The following is a 20,684-nucleotide window of genomic DNA, read 5'->3' as shown; positions in this document are numbered from 1 at the left end:
CGTGTAGCCTCTCGCGTGGGTGTTTCGGAGTGATCTCCGTCGCCGCATCACTCAAACGCTATGCGTGTCTTCCGTGATCACAACCAAACAAGTTCGCACTCACACCGTGCACTGTCCATTGACACGCTCAGCGATTACCGTTCTCATCACTGATTTACATCTATATATACCATACGATGATCCTTTCCTTCTCAGGACCTTCTCATATTTCTGCTCATTTTGATTCTTCTCTCCCTTTCTGTCTCCCTTTCGCAAAATTACAACTACCTTTCCTACTGTAAACCATATAGAATGTCTATCGTACTTACCCCTTACTGGTCACCGGATGAGGGCATCCAGAAGCTCAAGATAGAAGCTCGGGGTGCGTTTGGTCTACTCCATCGATATCCATACCTCATACCGAATTTTCACTGCCTTTAGCTAAAGCTCCAGCTGCGCCAGGCCTCGCGCCACCAGTTTTCAGTACGAAAGCTCAGTTGGATCGTACCCTTCTCCAATTACGCTCCAGGACATCCCCTATCGAGAAATATACGTTCCTTGCGCAAGCCAAGCAAGCAGATGTCGAGGCCTTTTACAAGCTATGCCTCGAGTACATGCCAGTATGAGACAAGTGATGTCAGAATCTTTGAAATCCTCAATTAACTGTTTATACTCAGGAGATCATACCTATAATCTACACACCAACTGTCGGTGATGCATGCCTACAGTACTCAAAAATTTACAGGAACCCCGAGGGTTTGGTAATGAATACACATACCTCATGGGTCTCCTTGGCTTAATGGGTGCTGCAGTTCATCTCTCTCAAGGACAAAGGCAGAATTGGGAACATTCTGCGCAACTGGCCCCTTGCGAACGAGGCTCGGATCAGCGTTGTCACGGATGGTTCGTGTCATCCAATTTGATTGGATGATCAGTGCTTAATGATATGCACCAGGTTCACGAATACTTGGGCTCGGTGACCTTGGTGCAAATGGGATGCCCATTGCCGTTGGCAAACTCTCTCTTTACGTCGCCTGTGCTGGGTGGGTCCACCCCAGTCTTATTCATGTAACCGCCTGACCATTGATTCCAGTATCCGCCCATCGTCCACTCTCCCCATCACGCTTGACCTTGGAACTGACAACTCCTCTAACCTTTCCGACCCCTTGTATCTTGGGCTGCGCCAACGCCGGCCCCTTGATGCGGAATATGATGCCTTCATGGATGAGTTCATCACCGAGATGGGACGTGTCCACCCCAAAGTTTTGGTGCAATTCGAGGTCCGTTGACATCCTTCAACTTTTCCATTGTAGAAACAAACAATCTTTTGGGCAATAGGATTTTTCCACCGACCATGCATTTTCCTACCTTGAGCGTTTTCGTAATAGGCTCCCACTGTTCAACGATGATATCCAAGGTACAGGTGCTGTTGTCCTTGCAGGGCTGCTTTCCGCTGCACGACTGGTTCCCATCCCGCGCAACGAACATAGAATCTTGCTATTTGGCGCCGGAAGCGCCAGTGTAGGAGTTGCTAAGCAGCTTATGAGCTTTTTTACAATTACTGGGGTGAGCGAGGAAGCAGCCAGGAGTCAAATCTGGCTCGTGGATTCGAAGGGACTCGTTTACGTCGGCAGGGAAGAGGTTGCTGACTACAAAATGTGTATGCCCCCTTTTCTTTGGAGAGGTGGTTCACACCTAACAGGCTATGTCATAGATTTCGCAAGGAGGCATTACACAGGTGTTCCAATGAAAGACCTTACAGAAATTGTCAAGTATGTGAAGCCAACTGTGCTCCTTGGTCTCTCGACAATCGCGGTATGATTCAAACATATATTCTGTATTCATTGTCACGCTCACTCTCTTTCAGGGTGCCTTTACCCCGGAAGTCATCCGTCAGATGTCGCAGAACACGCCTCGCCCTATCATCTTCCCTCTCTCCAACCCCGTCCAACTCTCAGAGTGCACGTTCACTGAGGCTCTCATACACAGCAACGGCACCGCAATCTTCGCAAGTGGCTCGCCATTTGGAAGCGAGGTCATCGGTGGCGTCAGGAGGGAACCGGGTCAGGGTAATAATATGTACATCTTCCCTGGTAAGTTCTCTCTCGTTCTATGCCTGTATCTGAGCTGGACTGCTGGATCCCAGGGCTTGGTTTGGGTGCGATACTGTGCCGCGCCAAGAGCGTGACAGATAGCATGGTACAAACGGCTGCGTTCAGATTAGCGGGTTCTCTTTCGTGGGATGAACGGGCACTAGAGCTCGTGTACCCTCGTATCGAGCGCATCAGGGAGATCAGTGCACATATTGCTGTCAAGGTGATACGGGCAGCGCAGCAGGCGGTATGTATAGTTACCTTATGATCCTCGAAAGTAGTCAAAAGCTTAAAACGCATTTTCAGGGCGTAGGACAACTCGACGGATCTGAAAAGAATGAATGATACAATCTTATTAGAGTTTGTCAAGGGCAAGATGTGGAACCCTTAAATGTTCAAAGAAACTGTAGTGCTTAGTGTCCTGTGAAAAAATGTCAGGACGGTCTTCGGGTTAGTCAGTAGCTTGCGATTTTAACAACACGAAACACATTGATTGTAGTTGCGGTCACGATTTCGACGCGCTCCCAAGTTCAGCTGATCGATCCTCCCGAAGAATTCCCTGCAGTCACATCTCATAGTTAAGAGAAGCTCTTCTCGGGTCTGTACTCGGGAGTCGGTACGGGTGATCGAGACGTTTCACGTGATCACTGTAGATAGTGACGGATGTTGAGTTCGCCCTCACAAGTGGTACCGCGACAGTTTGTGTCCGATGCAAAACATTTTCAAGTGTGTTCTGGTATAGCATGCGTCATGCACAGCAAGTATATTTTATTACTAATTTCTGTATTAAGCTATCGTTCACTGATCAGGTCCAAATACCAATGAACGAAACGAAACTGATAGCAGGCTTGTTGAGAAGATCCGTTACAAATCTCACCAGTTTTCCATAGCCTCGAAGAATCCAATGAAAAACTGCTCTTCTCCAAGAACCAATCCGACTCAGAATGCTGATTTAGATCTATGACGGAGATAAGTGAGATAACACAATTGAATGAAACATACTCCAGGGCGGATCTCAAAAAACGTTCTGTAGGAGTCTGGAAGACATCAGACTACGGGGAGACCGGGCTATTAGGGAGTTGATGGAATACATACATAAATTTCGGGTATCAACAATCACCGCTTTTGATCATAAGAACTTCATAGTATTCGTGCCACAGAGTAGGGACTGCCCAACAACCCAGACTACAAACCTGTCAACTAGTCATAAGCATCAGTAGTAGGCCAAATTCACCAGACGCAACTAGGACGTCCGAGTCTGGTGCATCGATTGGAATTCGTACATAGTCGATCACTTACTACTGTGATACAAAACTCTCAGGTTCGTCAGTCTTCCCTGGAGCTTCAGATTATCATGCCATTACCAGGCTGGGGAAATGGAGATTTGATGCCCAATCAGATTAATGACGATTATTATTGGGATATCTGTAAACCTAGCAACATAAACGTCTGCGTATTGCACAGATTAGCCGAACCACTGCTCCAATTTCGGAATTTTCGCGCCTATAATAAATTGTCACTGCCAATAATAAATCTTTCAGAATGTTCGCAAATAACAGATATACCTAGTGTAGCTGTTTGGATAGTGGTGATGTTCAGCTAGGTATGAAGGTTGGCACTTGCGAATCAAATTGCCTTGGAAAAAAGAATTAGGGCGAACCGATCTTGAGTCAGCTGGCCCAGTGCGTGTTTTTCTAGGCTCCCTTGAGGATGTTCTATATTGAATAATGACATCACCAGCTACTTGAACAGCAGACCCAGGGGCCCATGTCACCCCTCGCAGGGACAGGACGCCCGTGAGAAATCGGAGTGTGCGTCCGGTGTGATGTAAGTGTAAGTCATGAAGAATGCTGGATATGATCGCGACGGTTGTATAAAAACTAATGACCTCTGGGAGGTTAGCCGAGCAGGAATAAGATTTAGTCAAGGGACTGTGGAGTGGACGAAGCAAGGAGGAACCATGAGAAATTCGGGTCAAGCCTGAGAGTGGAGGGATCTAATTTCCAGAAAAGGAGAATGACGTAGGGCTGGTGGCGCTGGGGGCCCTACCCTGTTTTTGTTCGTGTGGAGCATTCCGTGTAAAATGAGCGAAACAGATCCAAGCGCGCAGCTCAGAAACGTTTAACAGGTTTTTCTTGTTCCTTATTTACAATACCCTAAATTTTACTTTTCAGATCTTGTCGCAGGTCGAGCTCGCTGTTTACTACGTCCTCCAGCATACTTGCTAAACTGGAAAAACACCGTGACTTCAGCACCGTCAATTTTGTAGCAACCGACGCGTTACGCGGGCGATAAAGCCGCGACGCATCGCGAAGCCCATACCCCAACATAAATAAAACCAAGCCAACGATACCCTTGCAGCCGTACTAGCGCCTTCCGCTCCAGATGGGGTCAGCGACGCCTCTTTCTGTGCGTTGATCCACTTACTCTTCCCTTCCTCTATCGTCCAGGTGCTAATGCCTTTTTTATCTCTTTTTCCTCTTCACTTATCGCAACAGGATTTCTCTCCTCCTCGCCTGATACATCCTTCCGAGTTCTCGGGTCCCACAAATGATGACATTGAGGCTGTCATTCAAATGGCCACATCATCTAGGCAATCTCAGGATTCCCGTCAGCTAGCCCCCCTACGAGATACTCGCGCTCAGTTGTTCGTTGGAAATGTATGAGCGTCTGTAGACCCTCCTGAGTGCTGATCAGCCCTGACCAGATATTGCAGCTCCCGTATCGTGTCCGTTGGCAAGACCTCAAGGATCTTTTTCGTCGCGCAGGCACTGTCTTGCGTGCTGATGTATCACTAGGGCCTGACAATCGCTCACGAGGCTATGGCACTGTCCTTCTGGCCACCGCAGAGGATGCGGGAAGGGCAATTGACATGTTGAATGGATTTTGCTGGCAAACCAGGGTCCTGGAGGTGCGCCCCGACAGGCTTGGCGCAAGTGTCGATGAAATGGGCAGCAACCTTGCAATCCGAGGTGCAAATGGGCACCCCTCAGGGTTCTCATCTTCAGGCAATCCACATGATGAAATCACATCTGGACAGGATGTGGTGGGTGGCGCTGGAATGAAAACCCTATTTGTGGGTAATGTGAGTCTGTCAAGCTTCTTGCCTGATTTTGTCCCCTCTTTCATTGATACTCCTCCCATCATGGATCATCATGTGGGATTCGAGTTTGTGCAAGTAACCTTCTACCATTACCATCTCTGTATATTTCTTTCTTGGCCTATATTTTACATGTGGTGTCGCAAGTATTCATTTGCTCATATTTCTTCTACTCCAGCTTCCCTTCCATATCCAATGGCAGGATTTGAAGGACCTGTTTCGTGCAGCTGGTGCTGTTGCTCGAGCAGATGTTACCGTTGGGCCCGATGGGCGCTCCCGCGGGTTTGGAACAGTCAGCTTTGTCACAGAAGATGGTGCTGAGCGAGCATGTAGGATGTTTGATGGGTGCGTGGCTGCCTTCTTCATGATGTACCATGCACCTTCCTGGTTTCTTATACATCCCTATCTTGTTCACATGTTGATCATGAAATATTTTTGCTGTGAGCGCTGTGGCGTGTCGCGGCACTACACACGATTGGAACCCTTCGATGTCTTCGTGTTCTGTTAATCGATTTCGGCCCATGTGCTGACTATTCTTGATCCATTCCAGGTATGAATTCAATGGACGACCATTGAAGGTCCACTACGATAAATTCTCGCCGTCCGCAGCCTCGATACCTCATGTTGGCGTACAAATACCAGTCCCATCTACTCTATCACAATATGATACTCTTGGATCCCACTTGCAATCCCTACAACTGGAATCCCATCAGTTGGGACGCCAACAAAATGAACATCTATCTCAGCTCACACTCGATGGGCTGTTGCATTCGCAGCTGGATTCTCTGATGCACCCCCCATTAGATCCACTTCGACGTGCTGATCGAGATCCCATAACATCATCTCAGCTGGAAGTTCTCCTAGCTCGCTCTATTGCGCCATCAGGTTCTCGATCCTCCGACCTTTCTCTCGGTTCAAGTCCTCTTACCTCCGCCCCCCTCACGTCACCCTCACCTGCACTCCTGCATACTCAGTCCCTTGCACCGTCAGCAGCCCATTCACTAGCACCTACGCCCACCCATCCGCATTCATTGACAAGTTCACCTCATCTAGGGTTCTCAAATAATAGTTCGACAACCTTCGTTCCCCTTAGTCTGTCTCTGGGTAACGACGCCCTTGCCATCAAGTTGCCCCCACACTCGGGTGTTGCCGATTCCCTCAGCTTGAAGCTAAATACGGACATGAAACTCGGGAGCGACAATTATCCGCTATCATCCAATAAATCGCGGACATCAAACTCCAGCTCGCCGCGTCCAAGTGTCTCTGCGGGCTCTTCGCAAACGCAAAGCTATACTACAACGAGTTCATCAGGCTCATCACGGCCAAGCTTTAGTACAACGTCATCATTGACTGATGGCACGAACTTCTCACAGCGGCTGTCGTTTGGCGCATCGCAATCCCAGCGACCGTCCTTCAGCTCTTCAACATCCCAGCGGCCCACCTTTAGCTCCACATCTCAGCGCCCGTCTTTTAGCAGTGGTTCTGCGCGGCGCCCTACATTCAGTGCGAGCTCGCTGTTGAACGAGCCGTTCTTTGATGACGAACGAGAGGGGCAGGGGTCTGTGGGCCATCCTGTTAGTATGGGCACGTCGCGGGAGAACTCGGGCTCGAGCTCGAGCTCAACATTTTCCCTACCGCATAAACTGACTCGTCCTAAGTCGGACGTAGGCAGTGATACCGCGTCAACGTCCCCTCCGGCGAGCGGGGGATGGCCAAGTATGTCGAGTCCCCGGCAGACCTCGCCTAAATCTGTCGTACTTGCACATCCAATCCTCAATTCAGACTTGCCGAATAAGTCTCAATCCATGTGGGGCGCTTCAGAGGTCGAACCAAGCCGGGGATCCACACCGGCCAAGTTTGAGGGGCCAGGAAACACTAACGTCACCACGACTGCACTTGGATCTCTGGGTTTGCGAAGGTCCAAGGCGCTAGCTTCCAAGGCTGCTGAGAAAAACAAAATATCTTCACTAAATTCGAAGCCTACATCTTCGTCTCCGCAGAAGCAAACATCGCCACAGAAACCGGCATCTTCCCGCAGACAACCTGGACCTATTGCGCTGCCTCCTCCATGTACATTTACACTTCCACATCCACCGGTGCTATCCCCATATCCTCCACCCCACCCACATAGTCCAATGTATCACGCTGGCTATGCACCATCTCATCCCATGAGCCCGTTGCATCATCCTGGTGTGCGCAGCCCTATACATCACCCCACGATCAGCCCGCTCCATTCCCCTTACCATATGCACTATGGTGTCATAACACCACACGGCCTGCCGCCCATTACTCCAAGCATGCCGCCATTTACATTCTTGCAGCCAACAAACGGGCACGCTAATACCACAGAGCAGCAGAGTTCAAATAATGGGAGTTATCGGGGTCAGGCAGCGGAAGGTCAAACTGAGGCTCCCCCGCCATCATCTCCATACCACCTCCCGCCGCACTCCCAAGTTCCGTACTCGTCACACCTGCCTTCACACATGTTCTCCCCCGGAATTCCTCTTTCGCCTGGGATCATGGTGCCCGTATCCGCCGGATACCCGTCATCAGTGACGATGGTGCCGTTGACGCCTGGTGGGGTGCCGATGACGCCTGGCGTGACGATGACACCTGGTGCGTTTTGGCCGCAGGCACCGTGGATAAACCCAGCTCCGGGAGCCCCCGTGCATGCAGATGAGCAATGGCACAACCATGGTCATCCCCCCAGTTCTGGGGGCGATTATTTTCCTCCACAGAGTGGACCGGCTGATGATACAGGTTACTTCCCACCCGTCTGCGCCATTGCAAAAGAGATATTTAGGGAGGGAAGTGAATTTCATTCGAGTGAGCAAGAGGGAGAGAGCCAGTCGAGGGCTTCCTCGTCTTGCGCAGGGATGGTTTCTCCTGCGCCTCGATCGCCGCAAGGGGGAAAGCATATTGACAGCGACCGCGGGCACAGGGAAGCGCGACGGACAGTGTCACCCCAGCCAAATCGGTTTACGACAACGGAAGGGGGCCATGTACCCCGTAGGGCGGGCCTAACTCATCGGCCGGAATCAGATCCAACCAGCGGGAAGAGGCAGAGCTGATACGGGTTTCTCATTTATTTGTAGGTTGCAGGTCGGGGCAGGGTCTCATTTGTTTTTGCATTGTAGTACAATCTTTAGCATCATACCTACCGGAATATCTGTGCATACCTATATATTTTCTTGATTGTTGATAACGTTTCCTAATTCATGTTCCTAGTAGTTCGTAATTAGATAAAGTTTGTCTTTCTATAACGGCCATCGCCAGGAAGTGTTACCGCCTCCTACCGCCATCGACCGAAAACCGTTATTATAATGGCCTTAGTTTATCGTTGATCCCGCGTCGATGCAGACTAATATGTTGACATTGACATGTGTTGTATTCCAATCCGATACTATTACATACTTGGTCCGCACAATCATTCCACGGGTCCAGGGTTCAGCGTTACGTTCCACAAATCGATCTCGCATTGACACCCCTCCCTGAAGATTCTAGTCAACTTCTCATAGGGAATGTCCTTCCAGCTCTCATAGTTAGCCTTGAAGAAATCTATGTAGAGACGGCGTCAATGGTTAGATAGAGTCCCACAGCGCATCGATCCCTTACTGATTTGTTCAATCGTGGATTTGCGGTGCTTGGCGTTATCGACAGCCCAGATGTTGTACCATGCAGTGTCTGGAAGCATCATCAGATCAGTTTGGAGGCTCGCGCACTACTGGAAGAAGATACTGACCTTTGTGGACAGCATTCGCTTGGAGGTCACTAGCGATCGCATAGTACGACTAACAATCAAGTCCAAGTCAGCCTTGACTGTTATAAATTGACCTCATATCCCTTCACGAACCTGAATACCGGGGACTTGGGCGAGCAAAGAGACTACCCAGTTCTGATCCTCCGCAGTATCAGAGATGAACTTTGAGTATTTTTCAGTTGCCTCTTCCCTGTTGGCGGCGAAGACCGCAGTGTCTGGGATGTTCAGCTGATCGGGATCGGTGCAAGTTTTGAGGGCGTTGGGAGCCCACTGCGTCAGCGTGTTGTTGAGAGTTGAGGTCAATTTCCCGTATATCGTTGGGTTGGGAGCTTTTGCAGCGCGATCAGCGTTGTATGCTATGAGTTGCACGCAGTAGAAGAAATCTTGCTGTGCGTTGCAGAGTGATGAGCCACAGCTTGAAACATCAACAGGTATTAAATAACGTACGATCATGTACCATTTGAAACCATGGAGAACGTGCTTGTTGTCTGCGTCTGCAACACGCATGTCCTCGACAAACTGGTTGTGAAGCAACTGGTTCCAAATGTCTTGGTTGTCCCGAATGAGACGATTGACAAGGTCCCTGTAGATGTGAAATGAGTATGGTGAGCCGATATACAGTGGGAAGACATGCTCTTGGGGGATATCATTATTAAGACCTGCATCAGGCGGGCCATCATGGCTAAGGTCTTGCGCAGGAACATCATGGTTAGCCGCTGACTCGTTGAGACGGTGGTTTGCTTGGGTGGGGTATTCTGCCATGGTGTTACAGTTCTTGGGGAATGGATTGAAAGCGAAAAATCCTAGGCCATTTATACGTGCATGAAGCGAATAATCCGCTACTATCTATCAGAGGTTAGGCTACTTTGAACCTGACCATCAGATGATCTGGATAGATATGAAGTTCAAAACCACCGGATAAGTCGCGAAATCCGAGATGAAAACTAGCACGAGGTATCTGTAAGAGCTAGTTCGGCAACTCGATATTTTCGATATTTTTCAATATTTGCTTTGGCATGTTTGCGAAAATGTTCACCGGCATCGTTCCGAGATGTCGGAGCTCGAACCTTGCTTCTCTCCTACTGTACATATTATCAATGGATGTATACCCTCATCTAACCCTAGAGCGGCGTAAGAGGCTTTTTGCTGGTGCGGTCGCGATCACTGCAATCTGTGCACAGTACACTACTCTTCTCATGGCCCAACCTGAAGTCAATGCTCCCCCTCACTCCAAGGCCCCACCAGCGCAGTGGAATGATGTCGAGACTGTTACCCTTGTAGACTATCTCTATGATCATCGCTCAGAGGCTGAAGGGGCAGGCAACTTCAAGCAGCAGGTTCTTGGCTCTGCTGCAGAGTTCATCAACAATCATGAGGCGCTTCAATCCACTCGCGCAGGTCCACTGAAGACAGCGAAATCAACTCGAAACAAGTGGACATCAGTAAGCCCTATTTGATCTCATCTGATCTAAGCTGACGAGTCTCATCTAGCTTAAAAACATATTTCATGCTATCGAGAAGTACCGCAACCAGACAGGGGTCCACTGGGACAATGAGACTGGAGCTGGGATTGAAGGAACTGCGGCTGCGGCTGTATGGACATCGTATGTCAAGGTATGTCCCCTCTTCGTCATATTGATTTGAGCGCTGACTTTTGTCAGGCAAATAACCTCATGCGTCCTTTCCGCAACAGGGGATGGGAGCATTATGAAAAAATGCAGACCATCATCCCATTGGGCGGCGCTAGAGGGCGGCACGTCTTCCGTCCAGGTGGCGCTGCTCCCTCCACCACCAATGCTGATAACGATCTTGCGGATGCTGCTGGCCCATCAAGCACTGCTGCTGTTCCTGCTGCTCCAAGCGCTGCTGCTGTTCCTGCTGCTCCAAGCGCTGCTGCTGTTCCCGCTTCTGCAGGCCCATTAAGCACTGCCGCCACCTCTACGTCCATCCGCAAAGCGCGGCTGGAATCTGCGCTTGAATCTCCATAGCGTAGGCCGGTGGTAAGAGCAGTATGCGAAAACGTTGCTTGAGAACGCCAAAGATGCGCTCAATGACGTTTCGTGCTGACGCGTGACGTAGATTAAATAATTCCTCCTTGTTAGAAGGCCTGTAAACTTAGTACTTAGCACATTGAAAATCAATCGAGAATGAACTTACCGTATATTGGCGCGACCCCATTCGGCAAGATGATAACGCACGCTTCGGTAGGGTACCAGCAACCCAGGACGTAGAGGATATCCTGCGTCGGCAAGAAAATATTTGCCAGCGGGAGTGCGAAAGTCGTAAGAGCAGGCGTCCTCGTAGACGCGAGCATCAGTGGCCGACCCTTCCCAGCCTGTAAGTGCGTATGTGAAGTTGAGCTCGAAATCGCATGCGAAAAGGCAGTTCTGCGACACGAAGCCCTTGCGATTACGATACACCGGACGTTCGATGGCCTTAGGCGTGACGTGGATGTGACTGCCGTCGATCGCCCCAATAGCGTCCTTGAAAAAGGGCCACCATTTGGGGTTCTTCCGAATTTTGCGGGGGACCGAACCATCTGGAAAGCGCACGTATCTTGAATAGAACGGGTCCGACGTGAAGATGATAAGCATCTTGCGGAAATAACTACATACTATTAGATACTGTCACTTGAAATAAAATAAAATAAACTCACCGTGAAATCGTTTCGTTCGAGCGTTGAAATCTCTCCGCAACATGCCTGATTGATAGGCCAGTCACAGAGGTGTAAAGAAAAATCGCAAGTTGTTCCTCGAGGGACACAAACTTGGAGTCTGAATGGCCCATGGTGCGAAGCTCGGAGATAAGCTCCACAAATGCATTGGCGCGCATGCCAAGCTCACACCTGATGCGCTCTGGGTGACCAGTGAGCAACTCGATCACCCAGTCTTGCCCAGTTAGCGCTGAAGTGTGATAGGGCTCGGGATCTTTGGGATATATTGATTGTAGGATGCCGTGCGTAGAAGCAACAACGATGCTGATTACGAGTACCATGCATTTGAGGAGTCGTTCCCGGACCTCTGGCCGAGGATTCGTCATGAGCGCTGCTAGGCGTTGGCGCTCCATCGCGAACCCCAGTGGTTGGGGATCCATCAAGGTATATACCCTACCCTCATTATCACTGATCTTGTTGATAAGCTCAAATTCAAGCTCCGAATCGCCTTGGACTTAGGGGGAGCATTGACTTCAGGTTGGGCCATGAGAAGAGTAGTGTACTGTGCACAGATCGCAGTGATCGCGACCGCACCAGCAAAAAGCCTCTTACGCCGCTCTAGGGTTAGATGAGGGTATACATCCATTGATAATATGTACAGTAGGAGAGAAGCAAGGTTCGAGCTCCGACATCTCGGAACGATGCCGGTGAACATTTTCGCAAACATGCCAAAGCAAATATTGAAAAATATCGAAAATATCGAGTTGCCGAACTAGCTCTAAGCTGAGAAGCCTGTCATTTAGGGAGCGAATGCCTAGCCGGCATCGGGGTATGGGGAGACCGTAAGCCGGCGTTGATCACATTTTACGTCTGTTTGACACACAGGGGAGCATGTTCCTGTTCAATGAACCGAATATGAGATCGTAACACACCACGGGGTATCTATTACTCGCGGAAGCTCGAGTAGCCAGCGGGCCAGATCACCCGAGTATGACATCCAAGTTACTAAAGACTGGGATCGTGAGCCGAAGGCGGGGTTCTAGTACTTCGCAATAGCGGGGATTAACGTGCCTTTTGTCCAAGGAGGCGAACGAACGATTTGATGATCACCTCGTGCCCAAGCCAGAAGCAAGGACAGCATTTGATATCGGCCTTATTCAATAGGTCAGATTGGCTTTTCACAAGGGATAGAGTCAATATGTAAGATCCTGATGTTGCAAACTCACCGATACATGTACAGCCTACAGGGAGCAAATTGCGGCCCGTGCGCGCGCGCCAATTGCACTCGCTTGCTCAAAAGTCCACTACGACCCCACAGCTGCACAGAAGCGTTCATGTATCCACGATGTCGGTTCGGGGCATCGTCGAGTAAGGTCTGAGACACAGATCCCTCCTGAGGCCTGAGCACTGGATGAGGATACTTACTAGTGACAGATATTCAAAAGGACGAGTCGGTCTTTGAGTTGGAGTTGAAGCCACACACTCAAATTTGGCATCCGACGTCACTGAAGGCCTGAGCCATGAAGCATACCAATGCCTTGCAGTACTTGACTTTTATCTCCACCAAATTTGTCACCAAACATATACTATAGATCGGTGGTCACTTCTAGGGACGCTCGCCATGGAGCTCACTATCGATTACTTGAAAGGTTGGCGCACTTGACAAGTTCCAAATCGAAAAAGAGTAGATTAAAATAATGTAAATGGTACATCTACAATACAACAGCGCATGCTGTCCAGCGAGATAACAGTAGAACGATCAAGTATAAGCCTACTTCGCTGATGAGCTCGAGAACTGCAGATGCAATGAGTAAGATAGACGCGATATGAAGGTAAAAGAACTGACCTTGGTGACACTCTTAGTGCCTTCCGAGATGGCGTGTTTGGCAAGTTCACCAGGTAGAATAAGTCGTACAGATGTTTGGATCTCCCGAGAAGATATTGTCGATTTTTTGGAGTAAGCAGCAAGTTCTGAATGGAAGGTTAGAAATGATCAAAAAGACAATGAGAGTACATACTGGATGCTTCCGTTGCGATGCGCTCAAAGATGTCGTTGACAAAAGAGTTCAAGATGGCCATTGCCTTGTTGGAGATACCGGTATCAGGGTGCACCTGCCTCAACACTGCGACGAGAGTCAGATCTGGAACTGTAAGAGATGTGAATGGCACATACCCTTGTAAATGTAACTGGAGTAGGTCTCCTTGCGGACTTTACGACGCTTCTTCTTTTCACCATCAGCCCCGGCAGCAGCAGCAGCAGAAGTCTTTGTAGCCTTCTTAGCCTTGTCTGTAGTCTTTGCAGGTGCCTTTGAGGCAGCGGTGGAAGCAGGGGCCTTTGAGGCGGTGGAGACTGGTTTAGGTGCCATTTGATGAAGAAAGAGGTGGTGGTGAGTGTGAATGTGGACGATTATCTGACAGATTTGGTTTGGGCGTTTGTATTTATCGTTTGTGACGCGTGTGGTCTTATTTGGTACCAGATCAACGCGTCCACAATTCTTTGTTGATTGTTGAACCTTATTGAATAAAATCACGTGTTGCCAGTATAAATACAGCTGTTCATTGATCCCGGCTCCCCTATTGCGTTCCGTCGTTGTACATACACACTCTCACAACACACTCCAATCTAACTATCATGTCTGGCAAAGTCGGCGGAAAGGCCAAGTCTGGTGGCAAAGCCTCTGGTGAATCATCATCCAAGTCTCAATCCCGTTCAGCCAAAGCCGGTCTTCAATTCCCCGTCGGTCGTGTTCACCGTCTCTTGAAGAAAGGAAACTACGCACAGCGTGTTGGTGCTGGCGCACCTGGTAAGCCCTTCACTGAATTCAATTACTCAGTTGTTGATTCTAACTCTGGAAAAGTCTACCTTGCAGCGGTACTAGAGTATCTGGCCGCTGAGATTCTGGAGCTTGCCGGTAACGCAGCACGCGACAACAAGAAGCAACGTATCGTTCCTAGACATTTGCAACTCGCCATCCGAAATGACGAAGAGTATGCAAAACATTCCCAGTCATTCCGCAGTGTCTAACTCGCTTTTCTATAGGCTGAACAAACTCCTTGGAGACGTCGTCATTTCACAGGGTGGTGTCGTTCCTTTCATCAACCCCGAACTGCTGCCCAGTAAAAGTGCAAAGGGCAAGAAAGAGAGCCAGGAAGTATAATCTTATTATTATTCGATTTATTTTCGGTGTTCGGTGTAGGATGTATTTGTATTTTTTCTAGTAATCATTTTCTTTTCACTCTGGAATACATCTCGTTGATCCTATTTTTTAATGCGTGAGACGTCCGATTTTCGTGATAGTCACGTGCGCGTGCCTCAGTTTCAGCTTTTTAAACCACGTCCACTACCGCAGTTAACTGCCGTTGCAATTTCTTTCTTGTTCTTTCGCGAGTCACAACGAAAGGTCAATAACAGAATTCACAATGGGAACCAAACGATCAGGAAACGCGGCTCCCCAGCAATCCCCACCAAAGCCACAAAATAACTTCACAAAGTGGATAACACGTATAGTTGCATTGTCGCTCCTCGCTGCAACGTTTACCTGGCTCGATGGTATCAAGGTCAGTCACTCCTCCAACTCTTCTACCGCACCAAATAACTTCAACCACAGGACCGGTGGTATGTTCTAGAGCCCAAGTTCCTCCATGAGCTTGCGCAAGAAGCCATCTCCATCTCTCCGAATGACCCCCAAGGCATGATCAACCACATTCTTACTAACCTCACCTCAACGCACCCACAACTCGACTCTCCTGCCATCTCCCTCAACACGAACGCCTCTGAGTGGGTATTCAGCAATGCTGGAGGCGCAATGGGCGCAATGTACATCATCCACGCGTCCATCACTGAGTACCTCATTATTTTCGGTACCCCTCTAGGCACGGAAGGGCACACGGGGTTGCACACCGCAGATGACTATTTCCATATCTTAGTCGGCGAACAGTGGGCGTTCAAACCAGGTGCACTGGAGATGGAGAGGTACGGCCCTGGGGATGTGCATTTCCTCCCCAGGGGCACGGCGAAGCAATATAAGATGCATGAGGGATGCTTCGCGCTTGAGTATGCTCGGGGTACGTGGCACTTTGGGATGGCCTTGTTATTTTGTCTCAATTTTTTCTTTCTCTTTTTTCAGGCTGGATCCCGTTGATGATGCCCTTCGGTCTCGCGGACACATTCACGTCTACCCTAGATCTTCCGACGTTATACCACACTGTTCGCATCACGGGCCGAGAGATGATTAAGAACTTGCTTGTTGGCAAGATATGATTGATCTCAACTATATGAGACACGTTGGTTTCTGACGACGCCTGTGATATGTTATAATACCCCTAGCCAGAAATCTTGCGCTGGCCGTTTTACCACGCAGTAATGCCATTTACTAGGAACTTTTGCTCATCCCTGCTGTTTGATGGCATAACTGTCAGAGCTCTCGGTATCTGTGAGAGAGGTGTAGAGCAAGATGACCACAACTGCCACAGTATCGAGGTAATATTTGATAACAACTTGATGCACACAGGGAGGGTAAAAATCCATGATCAAAGGCCCGTAAAACTAACGCAGACGACAGCGATACAACATGGTAGAATTACACACCAATATGAATATGAATGAAGACCGTCCACTGCTCGAGCGGCACTTTCCTCTTCATGGAGCACGTAGCATGGTTCTCCATGGCATGATGTCGAGCAGCGTCAGAGGTTTGTCTCTGAAAAAACGTGAATAGTAAGGCTGCTCGTGCTCGTGCTCATGCTCATCGAGTTCGGACATGGGCTGGAACAAATGTGCAGAGTGGAGAAAAGGCGCGAGACGCTGTTGAATAATCGTTAGCCATCGACGTAGTCCTTTACGTATGGGAATATGTACAGCACATAGCACCGGTCGCAGATTTGAGCGCTTCGACTACACAGCAATGAAGCCGTGAAGCAAACATGAGTATAACACATGGAACATGGCTTCAAAAACGGCATGAATAAACGACTGCTCAGCTTCCTCAACTCCCAACCATACACCCATTGATGTCTAGTGATTGCGCACTGCGCTCGTCTGAAAGATGCTTCCCATGGGTGATACTCTAGGCCCTTCTGCCAGCTAAAGCTGACGACATGCTTAACAGCGAGGATCTGTTTTCAAAAGCTGTCTTGTGGGAGAGGGTTAGATATTGATCCCCGTAAGTAGACTGTCTCGCGAGTAATGGCTTGTACGGTTCTTACAAACATCAAATTGGAAATAAAGATGGGCTCCTGGACTCAACAGCAATCATTGTCGTTGCTGGATAACCTAGCGACTATGTCTTCCTCCATCAGTAAGACACCAGTGACCACGCCACAGCAGACTATGCGAGGTCATACTGACTGGACGGTGGTGTGCACTTGCCTGGCGGCCGACACAACATGAGGATAACGTAGGATTGCGAACCATGGCATTGTCTCCAAACGGCAAGACAATTGGATGCGGAAGCAATGACTGGAAGTTAGGTTGTGGGACGTCGAGACGAGGAAGGTCATTGTCAAATGGTGGAGGCTGATGGCTCTCATGGTGTCATCGACATCTACTACCGCGTTGTCGAAGGTGTGGTTCTACTGCCTCTAAAAGCTTGTGGAGGGCTCTGTGACAGTGTTCATTGCCTAGAGGACAGAGGGCCAAGCACGACAATGCTACGAAGGTAGGTGCCCTCTGGACAAAGTGGTAATAGCTTGCAGGACGGTTGCATGGATTCCTTGAAATCGACGACAGTGCCCTCCTTGCTATAGCGCCAGGCCAGCGCACTGTCCTGATTGTTGTGAGGATGCGAAACAGCGGCCTTCAGTGTGAGGGAAGGGTGAACACCACAAACAAACGGGAAGAAGTTGTCTACGAGATGCATGAGTGAGAAAGAGGTTGCTCACCGAAAGGCTCATCCCCACGATTGAGCAGCGCATCCCACGATGTTTCAAGTTTGCCAACGACTTCTCCATTACCCAGCATCCGATCGATTCCGATGGCTAATTTCTAGCGCCTACTTGAGTCAAGATTGATAGATATGTAGATGCCTGCGGCAGTGCGGCTACGCGCTCAGAAGGCACTTGCAAATTTCCCCCGTTGGTGATAGGAAAAGCGTGAATGGGGACGTAGATGTTGTTGAGAAGTTCAGGTCATGATGCACTTGTATTTCCATGTTGCTCGATGGCAGTTCGGCACGTTAGATGCTTGTATGATTACACCAAGCGCTAAGGCTAAAGATCACCAACTAGCATTATCGGAGTGAAAGCATGTGCTAGAGAAGTGGACGACGTCAAGGTCAGCAGTCTTGATGGACTCTAAAACATATGCTTACTAGTGTACAAATCACCCACTACCCATCCTAACAGTATCCAAAACGGCCCTCACCAACTCATTCCATAACCGTCTCACAATCGAATCTCCGCGTGCTTCCAATAATCTCCTCCGTACCAAGTCCGCAGGTGTCTCTAAGCGCTGCCGTCTCCGAAGCATCAATGACAGTAGGGGAATTAGGAAGAACAAAACCGATAGAGTGGCTATTCTGTTTGCGGTGAAATAGTGGTTGAAATAAGATCGAATGAGTGCTAGAGAGGTTGGGGGCTGTGCAGTTGCGAGATTGTGGTCGACTGGAGGAAGGTGGGAGATGCGAACGGCACTAGCACTTGAACTCCCTCGGGGCATACTTTGGTTGTGGCCATGGCGAGGGGATCTAGTTACTGTGACGTCCGAAACTGCAGAGGTGGAAGATGCGGATTGTTGGCGGGTAAGTTTTGGACGAGGGGATGCTGGGACTGCGGTGCGGGTGGATGTGGTGGATAGAGAGGAGGAGGAGGATGCTGGGGATAGAGAACGGAGTGGAGGTATTGACATAGGGGAGGGAGGAGGCTCAGGTTTTGGCGTCTCCCGCTTTGTACTCTCTAGCGCTTGAGCATGTTGAGCCTCAAGAGCCAAATAAAGTTCCTGGAAATATCGTGTTCAGTACAACACAAGAATCACGAACTCAAACTCACGCGTCTTTTATCAGACGAGAGCTCATTCTCGTATGACAGAAATTCTTTGACATATTCCCACTCACCCAAACGAGGCAAGACATGCAAGCAGTAGAGTTCCAGAACTTTGTGATATGGTTCACCTGTGGAAGGTACGACATCATATCGACCGCGTTTCGACAACCAGTCCTCTGTGATCTCACGACCAATATTTGGGCAATCTATCTTGATGCTGGATGCTATGAGTGTGATGACGATTTGGTGCGGAAGAAATGCGGAGCTAGGCTTTCGATATAGTGATGAAGGAGTAAACAAAGCGAGAGATCGAGCATATAAGTTGGAAATAAATGATTGGGGAGACAGGAGTAGGGATTCTCGGAGTGGCTGTGGTAAATCAACGAGGTCTGGAGTAGAAGAGAAGACGGTGGTCTCGAGGGTGATGCGAAGGATGTCCCACTTTCTCCGGTGGACATCTAGGGGATCAGGCGAGGGCGCAAGGGGAGGTGGGAGGAGCGCGAATGCAGCACTTAATAGTGTGAACGTGATTGCGACGTCTCGGTGAAGGAATGCCCTCGCTGCACGGTTGTACAGCGATTGTAGTGTTGCCTCCGTCGTCGACGAACTTTTGCTGGTCGGTTTATGAAGTAGCTTGTCCGACGTCGAGACAGTCGCCGTTGTCATCGTTGTCGTGGCGGTCGGCGTTGGCGGTCTGCCCGAACCTAAATTGCTCAGCTTAATAGACATTACCATACATAGGTGTCAACACTGTCAAGGCTAAAGTGGACTCCGCGCGCACATAGCGTCGACACCAACTCTGTTCTTACAGCATGTACAATATAGATAGCTAATGCCCAGTAGCCTAGTCAGCCAATTGAAATCGTTCAATCAAGTGACGCGTGTTGAACGTGCGCATGACAACCCACTCCACTGAAGTGCACACATCGGAGTGGGGAATCTTATGTGACATGGGATGCCGAGACATGACTGGCTTTGGGCCTAGGCACGGGTGACATGGATGCTGAGATGATTGCCGCATCGTCATAAAAAGATAACTATGTCAGTTGTCTCTTAGAGCCAAGTTTGGGCAAGGGGATCGCAACAACGCGTCCTTCTAGCATATCAATGAAAGGCCTCTACATAGACATACAATTCATGCACCCTTTCCCTCCATCACTGCCTCTACCAGCTCTCCGATCCATCGCTCGAACACCTCCTGTGCCATCACACCCTTTTCGTCGAAGAAGGCCGAGTATTCTTTGGATTCGTGTGTTCGGCCCTTTGCAAGTAGTGATTTCCCCCCTGATGTAGACTGCACGTAATTAATGGAAAGCGAGTATGATGGTGAATTCGTGGGGCTCGGCTTGAGAGATAATTTAGAGGACGGCACTGGGAGGGTGCCCGAGGAGATCGTTATCCGTTCTGTTATTATCTGAAGAGGAATAAGCGGAGTGAAGGATAGCATAATTGTTTCAGACTCACTCTCTTTGAAAAGGTTTTCCGTCGACCGACAAATATGGTATCGCCCTCCACGAAGTAGGAGTATAATGTCTGAAGGGAGGTGAGGACCAGGTAGCTGTAATGCGGGGGGGATTTTCAATAAAATGGATCGTGATGTTTCATGAGTGAACATTTACAGTATGAACCCAACCCAGACTCCTGGCTTCGATTTCTCGAAGTCAATTTTCCATCCATAAAGTCCCGTAGCTACTGCCGTGAATACGCCTGCCCATCCCAAAGCCAGCCGCACATCGGTATGAAGATGTATTTGTTTAAACAAAACGGGTCTCGATAAGTACTGCGATGGTGAGTGGTGTGAGCCTATTTTCATAGCTACAATATTAAAACTACGCACTCGCTTAAGGGCATCATCACATGCGTTCTTGAGCTCAGCCGCGCTGTAGTTGTTGACCTTGATAATCTCGCGTTCCTCCGGAGAGATAGTGATGCTCAATGGACCAGGTGGTTTTTCTGGAGAGGAAGCAACTGAACTTGGACGACGCTCTGGCGTTGAAGGTGTTGGCGAAGGTCCTCTGGCATTCTTTCGGGGTGCCATGGTGGTGCTGGAGAAGGAAAAGGCGTGTGTACGGTGCTAAGCACTGCAGTTGTATGCATAAGAAGGACGTGTCACTGTACATG

At 49.3% G+C, this 20,684-nt stretch overlaps 8 protein-coding genes across 8 annotated transcripts; 4 read left to right on the top strand and 4 right to left on the bottom strand.

Moving 5' to 3' along the window:
* Positions 1–291: 291 nt before the first annotated feature.
* F5891DRAFT_1143585 (malate dehydrogenase) lies at positions 292–2,463 on the top strand (the record flags this gene model as incomplete). Its single annotated transcript, XM_041364958.1, has 10 exons — positions 292–361; positions 427–599; positions 657–740; positions 792–882; positions 935–1,022; positions 1,073–1,259; positions 1,318–1,794; positions 1,847–2,072; positions 2,126–2,328; positions 2,386–2,463. 10 exons carry the CDS (start codon positions 292–294, stop codon positions 2,461–2,463), a joined length of 1,677 nt encoding a protein of 558 aa, XP_041227664.1.
* A 2,185-nt stretch (positions 2,464–4,648) lies between these two features.
* Positions 4,649–5,680, top strand: F5891DRAFT_949352 (uncharacterized protein; the record flags this gene model as incomplete). The annotated part of the gene is made up of 3 exons (XM_041374870.1): positions 4,649–4,732; positions 4,789–5,165; positions 5,320–5,680. The coding sequence occupies 3 exons, from the start codon at positions 4,649–4,651 to the stop codon at positions 5,678–5,680; spliced, it is 822 nt and encodes a 273-aa protein (XP_041227663.1).
* A 3,327-nt stretch (positions 5,681–9,007) lies between these two features.
* Positions 9,008–9,694, bottom strand: F5891DRAFT_949347 (uncharacterized protein; the record flags this gene model as incomplete). The annotated part of the gene is made up of 2 exons (XM_041374869.1): positions 9,008–9,319; positions 9,380–9,694. 2 exons carry the CDS (start codon positions 9,692–9,694, stop codon positions 9,008–9,010), a joined length of 627 nt encoding a protein of 208 aa, XP_041227662.1.
* A 3,662-nt stretch (positions 9,695–13,356) lies between these two features.
* On the bottom strand, positions 13,357–13,951 carry F5891DRAFT_1127741 (histone-fold-containing protein; the record flags this gene model as incomplete). The annotated part of the gene is made up of 4 exons (XM_041364210.1): positions 13,357–13,380; positions 13,432–13,556; positions 13,604–13,708; positions 13,759–13,951. 4 exons carry the CDS (start codon positions 13,949–13,951, stop codon positions 13,357–13,359), a joined length of 447 nt encoding a protein of 148 aa, XP_041227661.1.
* Positions 13,952–14,168: 217 nt separating this feature from the next.
* F5891DRAFT_1024548 (histone-fold-containing protein) lies at positions 14,169–14,847 on the top strand. Its single transcript, XM_041361335.1, has 3 exons — positions 14,169–14,389; positions 14,444–14,573; positions 14,626–14,847. Exons 1-3 carry the CDS (start codon positions 14,218–14,220, stop codon positions 14,741–14,743), a joined length of 420 nt encoding a protein of 139 aa, XP_041227660.1. The 5' UTR covers positions 14,169–14,217; the 3' UTR covers positions 14,744–14,847.
* Positions 14,820–15,979, top strand: F5891DRAFT_1024547 (ERG2/sigma1 receptor-like protein). Its single transcript, XM_041361334.1, has 3 exons — positions 14,820–15,143; positions 15,194–15,650; positions 15,713–15,979. The coding sequence occupies exons 1-3, from the start codon at positions 15,006–15,008 to the stop codon at positions 15,844–15,846; spliced, it is 729 nt and encodes a 242-aa protein (XP_041227659.1). The 5' UTR covers positions 14,820–15,005; the 3' UTR covers positions 15,847–15,979.
* Positions 15,980–17,904: 1,925 nt separating this feature from the next.
* F5891DRAFT_1127738 (uncharacterized protein) lies at positions 17,905–19,229 on the bottom strand (the record flags this gene model as incomplete). The annotated part of the gene is made up of 2 exons (XM_041364209.1): positions 17,905–18,519; positions 18,570–19,229. 2 exons carry the CDS (start codon positions 19,227–19,229, stop codon positions 17,905–17,907), a joined length of 1,275 nt encoding a protein of 424 aa, XP_041227658.1.
* Positions 19,230–19,559: 330 nt separating this feature from the next.
* On the bottom strand, positions 19,560–20,669 carry F5891DRAFT_1024539 (microsomal signal peptidase 25 kDa subunit-domain-containing protein). The gene is made up of 4 exons (XM_041361333.1): positions 20,401–20,669; positions 20,183–20,343; positions 20,028–20,121; positions 19,560–19,977 (listed from the first exon to the last, which is right to left on the bottom strand). Exons 1-4 carry the CDS (start codon positions 20,599–20,601, stop codon positions 19,699–19,701), a joined length of 735 nt encoding a protein of 244 aa, XP_041227657.1. The 5' UTR covers positions 20,602–20,669; the 3' UTR covers positions 19,560–19,698.
* Between the last annotated feature and the right edge of the window lie 15 nt (positions 20,670–20,684).

This window comes from Suillus fuscotomentosus, assembly GCF_016647785.1.
Source record: "Suillus fuscotomentosus strain FC203 chromosome Unknown F5891scaffold_18, whole genome shotgun sequence".
NCBI lineage: Eukaryota > Fungi > Basidiomycota > Agaricomycetes > Boletales > Suillaceae > Suillus > Suillus fuscotomentosus.
The sequence above is the reverse complement of the archived record's forward strand: the minus strand, read 5'-3'. Positions and strand labels throughout refer to the sequence as shown.